We start from the raw sequence: 18,250 nt of genomic DNA on the forward strand, positions 1-18,250 counted from the left end.
TAAATAAAAAATATTAATTAAATTAAATTTTATGTTAAAATTTTAACTTTAAAACTAAATTAATGAATTTAAATTTAGAATTTAAATATTATGTTCAAATAAATGGGCAATCTACCTCACAGCTCATTTGATCTATATTAACTCAGCCAATTATAAAAGAAGCTACAAAACTCGTAATAATTAACAATCATGGTTAAAGAAGCTGGTACACAAGGTAGCTACAAAAACCTGTTTCCATAACATAAAATTCAAGTTCCGACTAAGATGAATGACCATGGAATGCAACATTAGATAACGTTCCACTTGAAGAAGTGCTAAGCCTTGGCTTTTCCAGCTTGAAGAGATTGAATCCCCTGCCGCACCTTCAATATCTAAAGGATGCAAAACCAAATGATCAGATTCATCGTCACTTTGGCAGATAAATCTGGTTACAATCTATTATCCACACCGAGGTGCCTGAATTCTAGACTCTAGAGTTTGATATTAAGAGGACACAAACATTTTCCGGTGGTTTTACAATATAATTCAACACAATTTGATTTCATATCTAGAGGACATTAATAGAAACTCATACTGATGGTTGTTATTCCAGTTTAAGAGTTTATCAATTAAGGTTGCACCCAAAATACCAATTACTGTTTGCAAAACAGAACATTTCTTTAGTTACCGAGACATCATCCCATCAATGGAGAATTTTGCTATCCAAAATGATAGTGAAGCAAACCTGAGTAGCAGCTAGTGTGATGAGCCCAACCATGCTAGATACACTTTTCAATTGTCATAAAATAGAACTTAATGTAGTTGAACTATTCATAAATTTTCTTGAAGTTCTATGGAGATTGTTAAGACCAGTAATATTACCAGCTGAGACAAAAATAGCACCAGAATAATATGTAAGTGCATTGATTCCTCCCAAATTCATCAGGACCAACACTCCAGCAATAGTCTATAAGGAAAACAAGAGATATATCAATGGATTATATAGCAAATATGGAGCAATTGATCAATTTCAACGAAGTTACGTGTCTTACAAATAATGGCTGAACATACTTCTTTTGAAATATGTCTAAAATTCCTTCACTCATAATCCTGTAAAAAGATAAGCTCAGACAAGCAGAAATTGAACCATTATAAAAGTTTATACTTTTTTCCTAAGAAAAAAAACAAAGGTTACTTTTGTTTCAGTTGCTTCATGAGAAATATCAGCTTTATCTCCCCTGAGGCACAACAAAGCGGCTTCAAGCTCTTTCTCACGACCAAATTTTGCCCGCACAGAAATATTCTCAGTGGCTATATATCACAAAAGGAGATTTCAACCGAAAGAGAAAACTTATGATGATCTACTATGATATATTTGTAGAAACTCAAAGCCATTTGGTCGCTGTAGGACAAAACTAGAGATTTCCATATCAAAACGGACAATATCTTGCAGGTTAGTATTGAGATTTTCTGCTTTCTTTTTACTTGAGCCTTTAAGATAGGCACCGAACCGTAGCTGTAAAATTTAAGAGAAACTCGAATTGTACTCACCAGCCATTGAGGAGATTCTGGTATGAAGAAGAGAAGTAGGAGTTGAAGCAGAGCGGGAATCGTGGCTGTTTGTAAAATCATTCAATAACTGTACAAAACTATCTGATTGCCTAACCAATTTCCAATGCAATTCAGGAAGTTCTAGTTACCTAACAGAGCCAATGTGCGCCAATGGACAAAGGAACCAACAACAAACATGAACGACACACCCCAACCAGTTAAAACACTTTTCCTTTCTCATTCGTTTGTGGATTAACATGATTGAACTCTCGAAGCACCTATAAATAAAGCAACACATGGAATTGAGCTACATATGAACTTCAATGTACCACAGTAGAAAATTCAAATAAACTCTTTTTTTATAAAATTCTGAAAAAAGATATAGCTTTTCCTAACAAATGGAATGTGTGACTTGAAGTTAAAATTGAGTAACCTTGTTTTCAAATTTTTGAAAATCAAATCAATGATATGGCAGTGCTAGTAAATTGACATAACATTATAGATAATTTATTTATCATAAAGATTTTTGAAATTATATAAATTAGTTTAAAGAATTTAATGTCAGAACTAAATTTCATTTTTTTAAAGGAAAAAACGATTAAAAATAGCCAAATTAGAGTATAAATACTAAATCAGTAACATACACATAGTGCAATGACAAACAGCAGAATTTGACATATATATAATACTTTAAAAAAGTTATAAACACAATTTTTAAAAAATCATTTATATGTAACTAAACAGAAATTATGTTCAAAGATTCGTTGTGTCGCTAAACAAAGAAACATGATTTACAAAAATAAATAAAAGACAAGAGAAAATGAAGGTTCTAATGAACAAACTATTTTATAAGCAATCAGAAAGAATAGTACAGGAAATGATGTTTCTTAGTATCCTACTTGAAGAAAGCATCGGAAAATATAAAGAGGATGAGAATGAGTACAAGGAAGCATCTTTAAGTTGAACCATTCTTGAGCTTGAACTGCTTGTTCCCTTGTAATTTCCTTTTGCTGGCGAGAACATTTGAGAAAGCCAATGCATAAGATTCCCTGACAAATTATTATCAGTACATCAAGGAGTAAACATAAACTCAACTCAAAATTACAGTTCTAAAGCCTTTGCTCAATTCCACCCCAAACTATAATTTATCAAGACATGAAAGTGAATGATAAACCTCAAACATCTCACTCTTTAATTACGTACAAAAGATTGGCAAAAATGCTTTAAATAAAAATGGTATTTCCCTTCCTTTCGTGGTCCAGGATGGCAATTTTTGTTGGTGTACTAAGATATATCTTATCCACTTTTTCATAACAAGAACGGTAAACATAAAACAATGTATACAAATTAGAATTGAAAAGACAGAAAACATAAGCCTGCTTTAAAAATTTTAGACTAACTTTTGATTCAAATGCAAAATTGTAGTTAGTCTTAATTAAAAAGAAAAAAACGTATCCAAATCTGAATTCAAGTAGATGCATTTCACTTGAGAAAAAAAATTTAATTTTTTAAAATGTGAATAGTGTTCTATAGTGTAAAACAGGTGCTAAATGAAAACATTTCAACAAAGCCACAAAAAAGGTTACAGAAAATAACTCAATTTTGAAAAGTATTATCAATTATCCTACAAACAATTAAATAGGAATAGAAGACAGGATTGATTTAAATGAAAAAGGAATAACAATATAATTCCTAGGCAATCTCCTTACTGGCGCATCCAAAATAGTAAATCTAGTGATCTCAGTCTCAAAGTGTGCTCTTCCAACCTCAACAGTTTTACCCTGCAATCAATAATTCAAATTTAATTAATGCTCAGATAAACAGTAGTTTAGATAATCAAGAATAAATGTAGACAGTATAATAAAAATTATATCCAGAAATATTAACTACAGCTACTACATATATTCTCAAAGTTGGTAAAATCATTTTCCCATTATATGGTACCTTAACTCTCTCTTCTTCATTAGTGTCCATAATATAAGCCATATACCAAAACAAGGAATATAGTCAAGTCAAATAATGAAATAGCTGAAAATCCTCTGCATGCAAGGCATTATTGTTTGCCATTATTTTAAAGTAGTAAACTAAGAAAATATTGGATATAGGTGTGTGTATTAGCATGCATGTGTGTGCATCTCAGACAGAGTGCATAATTATAACATCAATAGAACGAAATTACTAATTTGAATTGTACTAGTATACTAATACCTTCAAAACAAGTTCTATAAAAGAACAAATCCCAGTATTGGCATGCTCTTTTGGAAAACAAATGTAGATGGAACAGCATTGATTTCCACTATCTAAGTTATGAAGCAAACCTATGGCTCACCAGCTTTCTCTACTTTTATCCTTCGCTTCTTTCTCATACTTCTGGATTGTAAGGTCATCGATCTGACCACTGAGGAAGAGTATCTGGCCTCCAGTTGTAGACTTACCAGCATCTAAAAATCAAATAAACTAGATTCAAAACATACAGTGGAGCTCATTTAGTTATTTTATACTGAACAAGATTCTTCTGTAAAGGGATTCTAAATTACATTGATAACCAGCAGTATTTGATAATTTCTTTTGGGAAAAAAAGGAAAACTGAATTACAAATTAACATTTTTCTTTTTAATTTGTGAAGTTTTAAAAGCCATATTGCAACTCATCAGTAGAGACTGGGCATTGGTTCCTCGTCATTTGTGGGTGTGTTTTTAAATCATAAGGTCTAAGCTTAAGACAATCCAATCTAACATCAATGGTAGTTATGATAGCTTAACACACGATGGAAATGATAGCTCATTTAAGCTATGATATGCTTGCTTTCAAGTAAAAACAACAACATCGCTTAAAAATAACAGACATCTTGGACTCTATTTTCCATGAAAATTGAATCTAATGGAAATTTGGGTTTACCAAAATTGCGACCAACAATGCAATGCCAAGTAGGTCCATGTTTCTTGTTGAAATCTTTCTTAATGTACTCTGCTACATCTTTCTCTACATTGTTCTTCTCGAAAGCCTAGTCAAAACCCTCCGAAGGAAAAACCACTCCAAGTCAGCAAATTTACAGTATTTACTAACAAATCAAGATCAAACGAAGAAAACCCAGAAAATAATTCCAATAAAAAAGCCATAAAAATTAGGAATCTTGTAAGGTAGAGAAAAAGAGCTAACAGATATGGCTATATTGACGGCCTTTTTTTGCATGTCGTCTTTCATGTCGGCGCTTTTGATAATAACTTTCTTGGGTTCTGCAGTAAGCGCCGGAGAAGGCTTCAATTCATCGGTTTTCCGTTGTTTCATCATCAGAGCTCCGGTGGTGCTTCTCTTAGCTGCTTCAGTACTCATCCAGTTTTTACTTTTTCGTTTTTCAAATTCCAGAGCCAAAAGAAGAGAAAAAGAAAAGGGAGACTCAGTTTCCACAAAATTCCAGTTTGCAACAAAGGGGTTTTTGTTTTGGAAGAAAATGAAAAATGGAAAACTGGAAATGATTCTGTCAGGTGATACTTTGGTGAATGAATTGAAGTGTGTTCACTGTTGAGAAGAAGAGGGAGTAAACGAGCGGCAACCAAAAGTTATTTTTGGGGAGTGAGCGGGATTTTGATTTATAAAGTAATGGCCTTTTTGCAGCGTTTTCAATAAAAACGCCACTATAGTTTAAATTTTTGCAGCGTTTTTAATAAAAAACGTCACTATTTGCTTAATTTTAATTTTTTCCTATTTTTAATATATTTTTTATTTTTTTTCAAAAATTTTGTACTAAGATTATCATTTTTTAAAATTTTTTTAAATTTTGAATATTTAACTTTTTAAGTGAAATATGGACTAAAATATTAAATATTAAATATTTAAGTTTTTTTATTTTTAATTTTTAATTTTTAAAATTTTTTGAAGATTTTTATCATTTTAAATTATCATATAAAATACAAAAGGAAACTTTAACAGAAATAAAATGAAATCGATGAATTAAAAAAATACAAAATGACACAGTAATACAAACATTATTATTTTAAGTATGGTCTGCATTAGTTGTTTAGATTTTTATATAAATGACATTTAATTATATGTATACACCTAAATTTTGATAGAGATACATCTCAGAATTATATATGAATTTCAATTTAATGTGTAATTGTAGACGTAAAATTCTAATTGTGGTTTAAATGTATATATAGTTGAAACTTTAATTTTGATTTAATCATGCACATTTTAAAAAAATAAATACATCAATAATATATTTTTATAGTGGATAAATATAAATATTTATTATGTAATATATAAATATAAAATGATGTTATATCAATAATTGTGTTAGTAATTTACAAGAACTAGATCAAATTAAAATTCATGTATCCAATTGCACACTAAACCATTGTTAGAAAAAGAAACATTTACCAGGGATTTTGGATTTCGAAAAAATATTTTTAATATATAACACCATTGTATAACACCTTATTAATATAACAATAATTGCACACTAAACCATTGTATAACACCTTATTAATATATAATTTTTTTTATCAAAATCAAGATATCTATTATCGATAACAATAATTAATTATAGGGTTTAGGATTTAATTATTGAATATGATTCACTTGAGATTAACATACTATATACCCATGGCCATTAAACTTAAACCATAAAACCCTAAACCATAAACCTTAAATCTTAAATATTAAACCCTAAACCCAAAAATAAATTTAATCAATATTAAGTATTGCTTCCATAATTTATTATGAACATAAGCTTTTACATTAATATCTATGTATATACACATCAACATCCATATGATGTTTTTTGGGATTTAGGGTTTTAGGTGTTATAGTTTAGTGTTTAGGATTTATAGGGTTTGGGGTTTATTATTTTAGGGGTTACAAATTAGTGTTTATGATTTTTTTTGGGTTTAGGATTTTAGGGGTTATATGACTTTTAGCGGCGTTTTATCGAAAGCGCCGCTAATGCTCTGGTTTTTAGCGGCGCTTTACTGAAAGCGCCGCTAATGCTTTGGATTTTTGCGGCGTTTTACCGAAAGCGCCGCTAATGCTCTAGTTTTTAGCGGCGTTTCTATTGCTCTATTTTTTAGTGGCGTTTTTGCTCTATTTTTAGCGGCATTTTTTAGTAAAAACGTTGCTATTGCCCTGTTTTTAGCGGCGTTTTTGGTAAAACGTCGCTATTGCTCTGTGTTTTACAATTTTTGCAGCGTTTTTTGATAAAACGCCGCTAAAAACGCTGCTAAAGCCCTATTTTCCTGTAGTGATAGTTGAACTCGCACCTAACATTTCATGATAATATAATTTTGCACTAATCAGAGTTTGCATTATTATACAACTCATAATTCTCATATGGGTTCGTGCATGCATAAATGTGCATTATCAATAGAATTCGCATGTTATAAAAGTCCGCATTATATTATTTATTTTTATATCTGTTCGCAAGCACTATATAACCATATATGAATATATATATAGATTAAATATAACACAAAACTCACGCATATATATTATTTATGAAAAAACCATGCACCCATACTTATATTATATATATAACAAAACCATGCACACATATTTATATTATATATACACCTACTAATTTAGTACAACAACTCTCAAATATATATACTCACTTAGTGCAATAGCTCACTATTAGTAATATGCACTAGACGCACGCAACTGTTAATACATAATCCACTCACACACGCAACAATTAAATTCACAATTCACAAATACTTATCATGTCAAGTACATACTTTACAGCTACGGCCTGTTTAACTATAAACACATTTCAAATTCATGCATTTGACTCATTAAAATCGCACAACATGCATACCCAACACTCAACAAAATTGTAATGGTTTGCACTAGGAGAAATCAATGTTTGCATTACCTTAGCTTGCGTACAAGAATTTAACTTGCGTACTAGAATTTAAATGCAGTATGTCAAACCGTTTACCTTAGTTCTTGCTTCAACTACCATGCTCAAGTAAGCTTTAATTTTCCTTTGTTAATGCTTGTAGAGGCTCCCAAATGACTTGGCACTTTACATACACATCAAGTACAATTAAAAGGCATTATTAATAGCAACATACATAATCAAATTATTCCAAAATCATAGATCCAACCCTCTTAACTTCTATACCGAAAATTTAACTAGTTTTTTCGAAGTAGTTGTTTAACAACTCAAATATCGTTTCTAAACTTGGATTTCAACTTCATATATCCTAAATATCATCAAATTATAGATCTAAATCATCAATTTCACCCAATTACACCGATCTAATTTTTCCAAAAAAATCAAGCTTGTGTGATCTTTTAAAAGGGGAAAACATTCAATTTGCTTAAATTCATTAAGGATTTGTTAAATTAAGATCAAATATATTTTAATTGGATTAAAATGAGTTAGAAATCACTTTAAAACCAAAACTTAGCTAAGAAATACGAGATCTACCATTTTCAAGCCAAAAATCAACTTAAAATCAAGTGATTTATTGTGATCTTGATTAAACCATTTAAATCTGGAATTGAATTAACAAATCACTTAGTTTAGTCATAAAAAGTTAGAATCTCACCTCAATTTTACAAAATCGACATGCTATGGAACTAATTCAAGCTAAAACGTGTGAAGATCGCTTGAGGATTTTAAGGATGAAAACATGAGTGTTCTTCAAAATTGAAAAGATATTTTGTGTTTAGAGAGTTAGGAATAAAAAAGGATGATTAATTTTAGATGAAAAACTTTGATACTAATAATAGTTCTAATGGACTCACCTTCGGCCATTTTGAACATGTAGAAATGTTGTTTTAATACTAACCTGTTGGCTAGAGGTTTTGTCAATGTTTGTTAATGTTTAGTTATAGATTGAGAGTTTTTTAGGTTTTGACTAACATCTATGACAATCACAACCCCAACATTAAGCATATGCTTTGTTTTAAAATATATATATTTAAATGGTGAAGGGAGTAGGAGAGGCGGCACCTATATTTTGTGCCTATACACTGGTGAAATCGGGTTAAAATATGGGTTACAGGGGTGGAGGGATTCTAATAGGCGACACCCAATAAAGGGTTTCTTGCAGGCGGCACCCAGTGTGGAGGCCCTATTTAAGCAGTGTTTTCTTGAGCAGTTTAGAAGATAAGAAGAGAATGGGAAAAAGAATTGTAAAAGAAGAGAAAACAAAGAAGAATTTGTAATGTTAATACATATGAAAAAAATGTTACAGTGTATATATTTTTTGAAATAAAAAATTGAGAAATTTAATTATTTTTAAAGATTTAATATTGAAGATAGATAATCAATTTTTCGTATACATTTATTTTGATGGAGTAATTTTGACAACAACAATTGAATGTATATTTGAATATTGCCAAAAAATAACAATATGAAAAAAGAGGATCAGTGCAAAAATTGTTAGATATTGTGAGAAAAGAATCTCGAAATTATTCTACAAATTTTCAGTTCCGACAAAAATGAGATTACAAGACCATTGCTGATGGAGTTTTTTGAGAAATACGAAACTTCGGAGGATTCATCAGAATATTGTTTACTCGACGGTGACCAATGAAAGTATGCAGGTGAATGCAAGCAATAAAAGTATGCAGGTGAATGCAAGCACTCACGATGAAGATGAAGAAATAAGAGGTGGAACCTACAATAAAAGAATTAATGACATGACACCCACGTCAACATTTAGCACATGATTTCCATTGTCTAATGGTGACCAAATTATCATAATTCATAATGTTAATGACCAAATCATAACAATTAAAATATCAGTAACTAAAATGTAAATTTAAACAACTATAAGGGACTATTTTTATAGTTTACCCATTTTAATATTATAATTGTTGGAATGCATTTGGTAATTTTAAGTATTCCACATATAGCATGAGTCAGTTTTCCTATCTTTTATTTGATAAAATCTCCTAATAGCACCGAAAGTGTTAAATTAGTTACAATAGAATTTGAATTTATAAAATAAAAAATTATTTTTATAATTTAAATTTAACTTCTAAGCTAAATTAGGTTTTAAATTTTAATAATAAAAAATAATTAATTTCTGTAAATATTAAAAAAATAATTTCTTTTGAAGAGTTTGATATGGAGTCAAACCATTGCTCAATTTTTTTCTCTTTTTAAAATTATTTCTATTAATCTAATCTGTGCTCCACCTTTTGTGTTTCAGTAAGTCTCGATTTGGCTTCTGCTTTGCTTAAGTTTTGATTCTAACGTAAAGCGAATATGACGAAAGCGGAGGTGACGGTGTTGCATGTAGCCGCGGAGATGGATATTTGTTGGTGCTGTAACTGAAACTAACAGATTTAGTACAGACTTGTCGAGCAAGTCTCGAGACTTGCTGAGCAAACAAGAGAATTCGAGCAAGAGAAAGGAAGAAAAGCTAAGAGAAATGAAGAGAAAAATTGATGAACAAACTGAACTTCATTCATAAAATTGAATAATGGCATAATGCCAATACATAAACCAAGCACTAAGCTTGTCAAAAACAGCAAATAATTACCTAAACATCACCTACTCCCACTAATTACATGGAAACTTGAAATTTTAGCTTGTAAACCTATACAAAGTTGTGTTTACAGCTCATACATAAGCTAATTACATCAGTCAACAACCTAACTTAGTTAGAAATGAACTAAGATTACATTTCATTGACTAGAAATTACAAAATAAATAAAATAAGCTTGCATCAGCAGCTCCTGCATGTCTTGGTCTTCATGGCCTGCATGCTGTCGAGTTTGCTGCATGCTGAACCAACTTCATCACTCCTCCTTGGTTTGCATGGAGCAAACACCTAACTTCTTCCTTAGACATTCGAACCTTGTGACACTAAGGGCTTTCGTTAAATTGTCTGCAAGTTGATCCTTGAATTACAGTGGGTCAGCTTTACTTCCTGAGCTTGCTCCATTTCTCGAACAACATGTAACTTGATGCTAAAATGCTTTGTTCTTCCATGGAACACTGGATTTTTAGCAATTGCTACTACAGATTGGTTGTCACAGAAGATCTCAGTAGCTTCCTCTTGATGCACATTCAAGTCAGCCAATATTTTCCTTAGCCATATGGCTTGGTTGACAGCACTTGCTGTTGCCACATACTCTGCTTCAGCAGTAGATTGAGCCACTAGACTTTGCTTCTTCGAGCTCCAGCAAAACATGGCTGAACCAAGGTTAAAAGCATACCCTGAGGTGCTTTTCATGTCATCTATCGAGCCATCCCAGTCACTATCAGTGTAGCCAACCAGCTTCAAATTTCCTTCTTTGCTGTACTTCAAACCATAGTTTAAAGTGCCTTTGACATATCTCAGCACTCTCTTTGCAGCTTAGAAATGCTTCTCATTGCAGCAATGCAAGAACCTTGAGAGCAATCCTACAGCATACATGATGTCTGGTCTAGTGGCAGTCAAGTATAGCAAGTAACCAACTAGACTCCTGTAGGTTGTTTCACATACTTTCTCAAAATCACCTTGGCTCGATAGTTTTTCTCCAACAGCAACAGGTGTTTTAGTTGCCTTGCTGTTTTGCATGGAGAACTTGGTCAGAATCTTTGTGGCAAAGCTTCTCTGGCTTAGAAATATCTCATTCTGTACTTGAGACACCTCCATTCCAAGAAAATAGGACATCTCCCCAAGATCAGACATTTCAAACACTTCCTGCATCTTGGTCTTGAAATCAGCCAGCACTACTCGATCTCCTCCTGTCACCAGAAGGTCATCAACATATAGGGACACAATGAGTTGTATTTGTGTCCCTTGTTTCTTGACATACAGTGTTGGCTCACTCTTACTTCGATCGAATCCCAGATCAGTCAAGTAGCCATCGATTCTGCTGTACCAAGCCCTTGGAGCCTGTTTTAATCCATATAGGGCCTTCTTCAGTTTGTAGACCATATGCTCTCTGCCAGCTATTTCAAACCCTTGTGGTTGTTCAACATAGATGTCTTCATCTAAGAAACCATTCAGAAAGGCTGATTTCACATCAAGTTGATGGATTTTCCATTCGAGCTGTGCTGCTAAGGCAATCAGCAGTCTGATGGTGTCGAGCCTGGCCACTGGTGCAAAGGTCTCCAGGTAGTCCAGGCCATACCTCTGACTGAACCCCTTGACAACTAGCCTTGCTTTCAGTTTGTTCAAGGTTCCATCAGCATTGTGCTTGACTTTGTACACCCATTTCACCCCAATCACTTTCCTTTTGACTGGCCTTTCAACCAATTCCCAGGTCTGGTTCTTCTCAATCATGCTGATCTCCTCAGCCATTGCCTGCTTCCACCCTTGCTGAGCCTCAGCCTCTTCAAAGTTGCTTGGTTCAGCTATGGCTACATGAGCCCTTTCATAAATCTCAGTCAATGGCCTTGTTCCTCTAACTGGTTCATCATCAATGTCCATTTCTGGAACATTTTGGTCTGGCTCAGCTTAGTCTGTTGCTAGTTCTTCAGAAACTTCTTCAGGTTCATGTCTTTCCCAGTTCCAACATGACCTTTCATCAAATACCACATCCCTGCTAATTGACACCTTGTTTGTTGAAGGATCCAATATCCTATAGCCCTTCTTAACAGTGTTGTAGCCCACCAGTACACCAGGTTGAGCCCTTTCAGACAATTTGTCCCTTTTAACAGCAGGTACATGTGCATAACAGATGCATCCAAAGACCTTCAGATGAGCCAGTGATGGCTTGAAGCTAAACCAGGCCTCGAATGGAGTCTTCTGATCCAAAGCCTTGGTTAGAAGTCTATTTTGAATGTATGTTGCAGTGTTAACTGCTTCTGCCCATAGTGCTTTAGGCAGATTCTTCTGAATCATCAAGCACCTGGCCATATCCATCAAACTCCTATTCTTCCTTTCACTTACACCATTCTGCTGAGGTGTATATGTGTTGGTAAGTTGATGTTTGATACCTACCTTATCACAGAAAGCTTGGAACTGAGCTGAGGTGTACTCAGTCCTATTATCAGACCTTATGGTCTTCAGCTTGCAGCCTGTTTCAGTCTCAGAAGCAGTCTTGAACTTCCAAAACACTGAGGCCACTTCAGATTTTTGTTTTAAGAAGTAAATCCAGCAATATCTTGAAAAATCATCAATGAACAGTATAAAATACCTGTTTCCACTTAATGACTCAGTCTTCATAGGGCCACACACATCAGTATACACCAGTTGGAGTTTTTCAGAGGCTTTCCAGGCTTGATTCGAGGGAAATGGGAGTCTGGCCTGCTTTCCTAATTGACATACTTTACATACATCATCATGGTCCACTGAGTTGATGAAATTTTTAGCCAGGTCCTCTCTGACCATTCGGGCCATCGATCTGAAGTTGGCATGTCCCAGTCTTTGATGCTACAGCTTGGATTCATCTGAAGTGGCTGTGTAGGCAATGTCTGACTTTTTTGTCCAGTCAACCACAAAGCTCTTATCAGCCATAGGGACTGCCATAGTTTGGATCCACTTGGATCACTGATTTGGCACTGGTGGTCTTTAAACACAACTGAATAACCTTTTTCCAGCAACTGAGCTATGCTGAGCAGGTTTCTGTCAATTTTAGGCACCAACAGCACATTTGAAATCACTTTGGTACCTATAAGGGTGCATATCAGCACATCACCCTTGCCTTCAGCTTGAATAAAATGACCATTTCCTATCTTGACTTTAGTTCTGCAACTTCTGTCTAAAGACTTGAAGATTGCAGCATCAGGTGTCATGTGGTTGGTGCATCAACTGTCTAGGAGCCAACTAGATGAGGACCTTTCCTGAGCAGCTGAGCATGACACAGCAAAGACTTGCTCCTCTTAATCACTGTCCTCCTTAGCTACTCGAGCCTCAGCTTTCATCTGTTGAAACTGATTCTGCCTCGATTTGGTCTTACTCTTGCAGACTCTCTCAACATAACCCTTCTTCTTACAATACTGACATACAGCTTCTGGATTAAGCCAGCACTTTTCTTCTGGATGACCAACCCTTCTGCAGTGCTTGCAAGTCTGACCTTCTCTCATTGCAGCATCATTCTTTGGTTTGTCTCTCCAGGCCTTCTTGCCTTTGTAGGCAGTATTTGTTCTTGCCTGAAAGGCACCTTCTTAGTGCTCCTCCAGTCTGCTTGCTCTCCTCTGCTCTTGAGCATATAGAGCATTGATCAACTCTGTCAGGAAGATGGTGGACAGATCCCTTGAGTCCTCGAGAGATGAGATTTTTGCCTCATACCTCTCAGGCAGAGTTGCTATAACCTTCTCCACTATCCTAGCTTCATTGAACTGCTCTCCAAGGAGCCTGATGCTGTTAACCACAGCCATAATCCTGTCAGAATATTGCTTGACAGTTTCTTCTTCCTTCATCTTCAAATTCTCAAAATCTCTCCTCAAGTTTAACAACTGTTGCTGCCTTGTCCTCTCTGTCCCTTGAAACTCTTCCTGCAACTTGTCCCAGGCCTGTTTTGGTGATTCACAGGCCATAATCCTTGTGAAAATCACATCAGACACTGAATTCTGGATGCAAGACATGGCTTTGTGCCTCTTGGTCCTCTCATCAGCATGCTGCCTGATCTGAGCCACTGTTGGATTGCCTCTAAGTGGTTCTGGTTCAACATCTAAGTTGACCACCTCCCACAGATCGTATGCCTGCAGGTAGGTCTTCATTTTGACCACCCATATGTGATAGCCTTCTCCATTGAAGACTTGAGGTGCAGCTGGTGAAAAGCTTGATGAAGCCATGTATTTGTATAACAGATCCCTTAAGAAATAGGCTCTAGATACCAATTGTTGGTGCTGTAACTGAAACTAACAGATTCAGTACAGACTTGTCGAGCAAGTCTCGAGACTTGCTGAGCAAACAAGAGAATTCGAGCAAGAGAAAGGAAGAAAAGCTAAGAGAAATGAAGAGAAAAATTGATGAACAAACTGAACTTCATTCATAAAATTGAATAATGGCATAATGCCAATACATAAACCAAGCACTAAGCTTGTTAAAAACAGCAAATAATTACCTAAACATCACCTACTCCCACTAATTACATGGAAACTTGAAATTTTAGCTTGTAAACCTATACAAAGTTGTGTTTACAGCTCATACATAATCTAATTACATCAGTCAACAACCTAACTTAGTTAGAAATGAACTAAGATTACATTTCATTGACTAGAAATTACAAAATAAATAAAATAAGCTTGCATCAGCAGCTCCTGCATGTCTTGGTCTTCATGGCCTGCATGCTGTCGAGTTTGCTGCATGCTGAACCAACTTCATCAATATTGTAGTTGAGAAAGAGAATGAAACGAGATATCTTCTCAATGGCGGCAACGCGAGTAGCATTAAGGTTGGCTCTGATGTTTATGTTAACGTAAATGGAAAGGACTCCGATAATGGAGTTGTAGTGGAATGGGGTGGAAATTGCATTGTCGAAGAAGACCACGAAGTGAAATCCGGATCTGATTTGGTTACTATTACTATGAATCAGCAGGCGGTGGAGAAACCTGTTGAAGAAAAAGGAGGGTATGCTAAAGAAAAATTAGGGGATAGAGATGATTGTTTGGCTAATGGTATAACTAAACAATCTGCTTCGGAAGCTGCTGCTGTTATTGATTCCAGTGTTGAACAGAGTGATGATAAAGTCGATGATTTGGTTAATGGTGTATCTACGGATGATGATGCTACACATAAAGTCTCTGTTAACTCCATTAGTTCGAATCCTATAGTCTCTGTTGGTGGAATATCGTTTGTAGTTGATGTTCAAAGTAATCAGTATAGTGGTAATCTGGCTGATTTGGAGATGGCTTCCAAACTGGTTGGTAAGTCTTTGGACGTGGTTTCGGGTTTGAAATCGAAAACGAATGTTAGTTCTGATTCTATATCGGTTGTAGAAAGTAATCCTGCAGAGAAAACTTGTGGTGTTACAAACGGAGGAATTCAGTTTGGTAGTTTCGACGACAAGGCTGAAAGGGAAACACCGTTCAACTACATGATCAGGGTCCCGAGAAACGACGATGAAAGGTTGAAAGTAATGATAAGACTTGCTCGAAATAAGGTTGATGAGAAGATTCGAATTCAACGTATGCTTCATGTCGATATGCAAAGCACGTGGGTATGTAACTAAGTGTTTTTATTTTTCATTAAATTCTTTAATCACTTGTTTATGTTGTTATGGTTTGATTAAATGCTCTACCGATAGGTTACTTCTGAGGAATATCGCAATGATTTTAGTGATGCTGTATTTCAAGAACAAGTGGCTCGAGACTTGCATAGGTCCAAATGTCAGGAAATAGAGTGGATGCAATCCGTGATTGATATTGAAGATATTCAAGTCAAGGTAACCTGTTTTCAGTCTTTTATGGAAGAGGATGATGTGATTATTTGTTCTAAATATATACTTTGTAAGCAGATACGAAACATGGAATGGACAATACAACACCAAACTCTACCGCTAAAGGATGAAAAGCTGTCATCTACCATGAGTAGACAGGAAGAAAATCAACAAGGTTTGGACCGGAAAGAGCGTCTGAAGGTATTATATATATACATCTGCTTTGTTACCTGTTGGAACCATGAATTTTTGAAAGTATATATTTGAATACGAGTATGAGAATCTAATTTGGGTATGATGATGGATATAATCCAACAACAACCTTTCAAAACACGTATTTGAATACGGTTTTTGGTTGCTTACTAGATTCTTCTGTTTCTGTAGTCTTTAAAGAAGGAAGCTGATCAATTGAGAGCCAACCTCATAAACGCTGTGGCGATCACTGAGGTAACTAGGAGGAAATACTATAAGGAAAGCGAAAAGTTAAGCGAATCGCTGTACCTGCTCAAAGCTGCAGATGACAACCAAGAAGAAGCGTATGCACAGCTGCAAAGTTTGAAGAAACAATTATATGAGAAGGTACTTTTAAATTCTGTAAGCTTAGAGTGAATGAACATAATCGTGTTGGACACTTAATCATATCCGAGACTCATAGACAAACCTGCATTTTTGTTCTGGTTCTGATTGAATCTATTGCTCTTTGAAACTGATAAACTAAGTACCGATAAAGATATACCGACGCTACTCTTGTTTGAATTTTGCAGTACCGTTGAAGTTGGCCAGCATGTGGCACAAGGAGCAGCCAAGGAAGAAACCATGCAGCCCGAGCCAAGCGCATCAGTTGAAGACAATACAGCTGTTCCATTTTGGTTCATTTTGTTACTTTAAGTTGATGTTATGTAATTTAGTTTGTTTTCAACTTACTTGCTGATTGTTCAAAGGTGGCAACTACAGCAGCAACATTCATGCAACCATGCAATCATGCACGAGCATGCAAGTGACCGAGCATCACAGCTGAAGCATGTTATTGTCCAAGGAGTAATTCGATTGGCATGTCCATGTGACAGTTGACTTTTGTTGTTTCAATGTAACCTTTTGTATTTGCTAAGGTTTAGTTAGATACTTAGTTGTTTTAGTAGCTGTTTAGGAAGTCATTATACTGATTTAACAGGTTATTTACTAGCACAAGCAAGCTTTGTTTTTTACCAATGTAATCCATCTACTTATGTATATGGATTTTTAAACTTTTCAAGTAACAAGCATAGCCAACTTGTTCTCTCAATTTGTTCATCCGATTTTGCTTCTGTTTTGAGCTTTCAAACACAAAATTTCTTTGCTTTGTTTCATTGATCATTTGATTGAAACTTAACACATACTTTATCCGGGTTTATTACTTTGTTGCTCCAATTTCAACAAGAGGTTCATATTTTATCCGGGTAAAATAGATTTGTTTCTCTTCCTGTGTGAAAAACTCAACACTGATGTAATTGATGTAATTAGGTAGTATTGAGCTGATAATTAGCTTGTCAAAGTGTACAAGCAATGTTTAACAAGTTTCAATGTTGCTTAGTGGTAGTAGGTGATTGTTTAGGGGAAATTTATTCTTTTTGACTAGCTCATGTATGGTATATGTATTGGATTTATGCCAATTTCAATTGTTAATGAAAATCATCAGCATTTCATTCAAAATACTCTCTCTTTTCTTTCTTTTCTTTTTCTGTTCTTAAGCAAATTTAGTTGTTTGTTCTGCAAGCTTCGAGCCTTGGTGCTGAAGCTTCTATTGAATCTTGCTTAAACTTAGCTCATAATCCCAACAAGAACCAACACTTTCGACAGTACAGGGATGAATTTATTAAAGCGAATGAGTTGGGTTGGAAAGGGGATAAAGTGGCACTCCAAAATTTTTGTATTAACCAGGTGAGGTTGTGCATTTGTTTTATTCTTCGAAATAGAAAATTTTGTACAATATTTGATGTAAACAGTTGATGGTCCAGGTGGAGAAATTTATGGACTTATGGAAAAACAACGACGCATTCCAAAAAGAATATGTTAGATGCAATGAAAGGAGCACACTTTGGAGACTGAGGACATTAGATGGACGTTCACTTGGTCCTGGTGAAGTGCCTCCTGTAATTCCTCAAGCAGTAAATGGAAGAGCGGTCATGGATTATACAATGTCCGGCTTAAATTTGGAAGGTCGAACACAAGAGGAAGTGGCGGTGGAAAAAGCTGTAAAGGTACTTGCGGCAAAGGTTGTGGAGCAAAAGAAGTTTATGAAATCTGCTCCTCCAGAAAGTGTTTCAGCAACTGCTTCTAATAGAGATAAAATCAAAGAGGCGGAAGAAGAGAAGCTGGAGAGAATGAGGAAGAGAAATCGGACAGGAAGGTAGAGGAATTGAGAAAGGAAGAGCAAGCGGCTAAATTAAAGGAGCAACGCCGGTTGGAG

General features: G+C 34.8%; 2 protein-coding genes across 11 annotated transcripts; one reads left to right on the forward strand and one right to left on the reverse strand.

Annotated features, from left to right (window-relative positions):
* Positions 1 to 133: 133 nt before the first annotated feature.
* On the reverse strand, positions 134 to 5,129 carry LOC107941771 (sugar transporter ERD6-like 5). 10 transcript variants are annotated; one of them, XM_016875385.2, is made up of 12 exons: positions 4,690 to 4,854; positions 4,429 to 4,546; positions 3,739 to 3,987; positions 3,240 to 3,311; positions 2,474 to 2,579; positions 1,680 to 1,808; positions 1,531 to 1,595; positions 1,175 to 1,290; positions 1,032 to 1,089; positions 862 to 946; positions 725 to 768; positions 134 to 371 (listed from the first exon to the last, which is right to left on the reverse strand). In XM_016875385.2, exons 6-12 carry the CDS (start codon positions 1,726 to 1,728, stop codon positions 315 to 317), a joined length of 474 nt encoding a protein of 157 aa, XP_016730874.1. In that variant the 5' UTR covers positions 1,729 to 1,808; positions 2,474 to 2,579; positions 3,240 to 3,311; positions 3,739 to 3,987; positions 4,429 to 4,546; positions 4,690 to 4,854; the 3' UTR covers positions 134 to 314. The 10 variants fall into 10 exon arrangements, with proteins under 10 accessions (XP_016730874.1, XP_040966660.1, XP_016730868.1 ...); XM_016875379.2 differs by lacking the exons at positions 134 to 371; positions 725 to 768 and adding an exon at positions 3,475 to 3,520 and having other exon boundaries at positions 856 to 946; positions 1,032 to 1,595; positions 3,860 to 3,971; positions 4,429 to 4,534; positions 4,690 to 5,074; XM_016875378.2 differs by lacking the exons at positions 134 to 371; positions 725 to 768 and adding an exon at positions 3,475 to 3,520 and having other exon boundaries at positions 856 to 946; positions 1,032 to 1,290; positions 1,531 to 1,808; ... (1 more) ...; positions 4,429 to 4,534; positions 4,690 to 5,074.
* Positions 5,130 to 9,751: 4,622 nt separating this feature from the next.
* Positions 9,752 to 18,194, forward strand: LOC121227993 (uncharacterized). The gene is made up of 10 exons (XM_041111017.1): positions 9,752 to 9,812; positions 13,389 to 13,490; positions 14,762 to 15,585; positions 15,673 to 15,810; positions 15,883 to 16,005; positions 16,189 to 16,340; positions 16,569 to 16,673; positions 16,746 to 16,842; positions 17,542 to 17,721; positions 17,799 to 18,194. Exons 1-10 carry the CDS (start codon positions 9,752 to 9,754, stop codon positions 18,192 to 18,194), a joined length of 2,178 nt encoding a protein of 725 aa, XP_040966951.1.
* Positions 18,195 to 18,250: the final 56 nt, after the last annotated feature.

The sequence above is a fragment of the Gossypium hirsutum genome, chromosome A04 (assembly GCF_007990345.1).
Source record: "Gossypium hirsutum isolate 1008001.06 chromosome A04, Gossypium_hirsutum_v2.1, whole genome shotgun sequence".
In the NCBI taxonomy this organism is placed as follows: domain Eukaryota; kingdom Viridiplantae; phylum Streptophyta; class Magnoliopsida; order Malvales; family Malvaceae; genus Gossypium; species Gossypium hirsutum.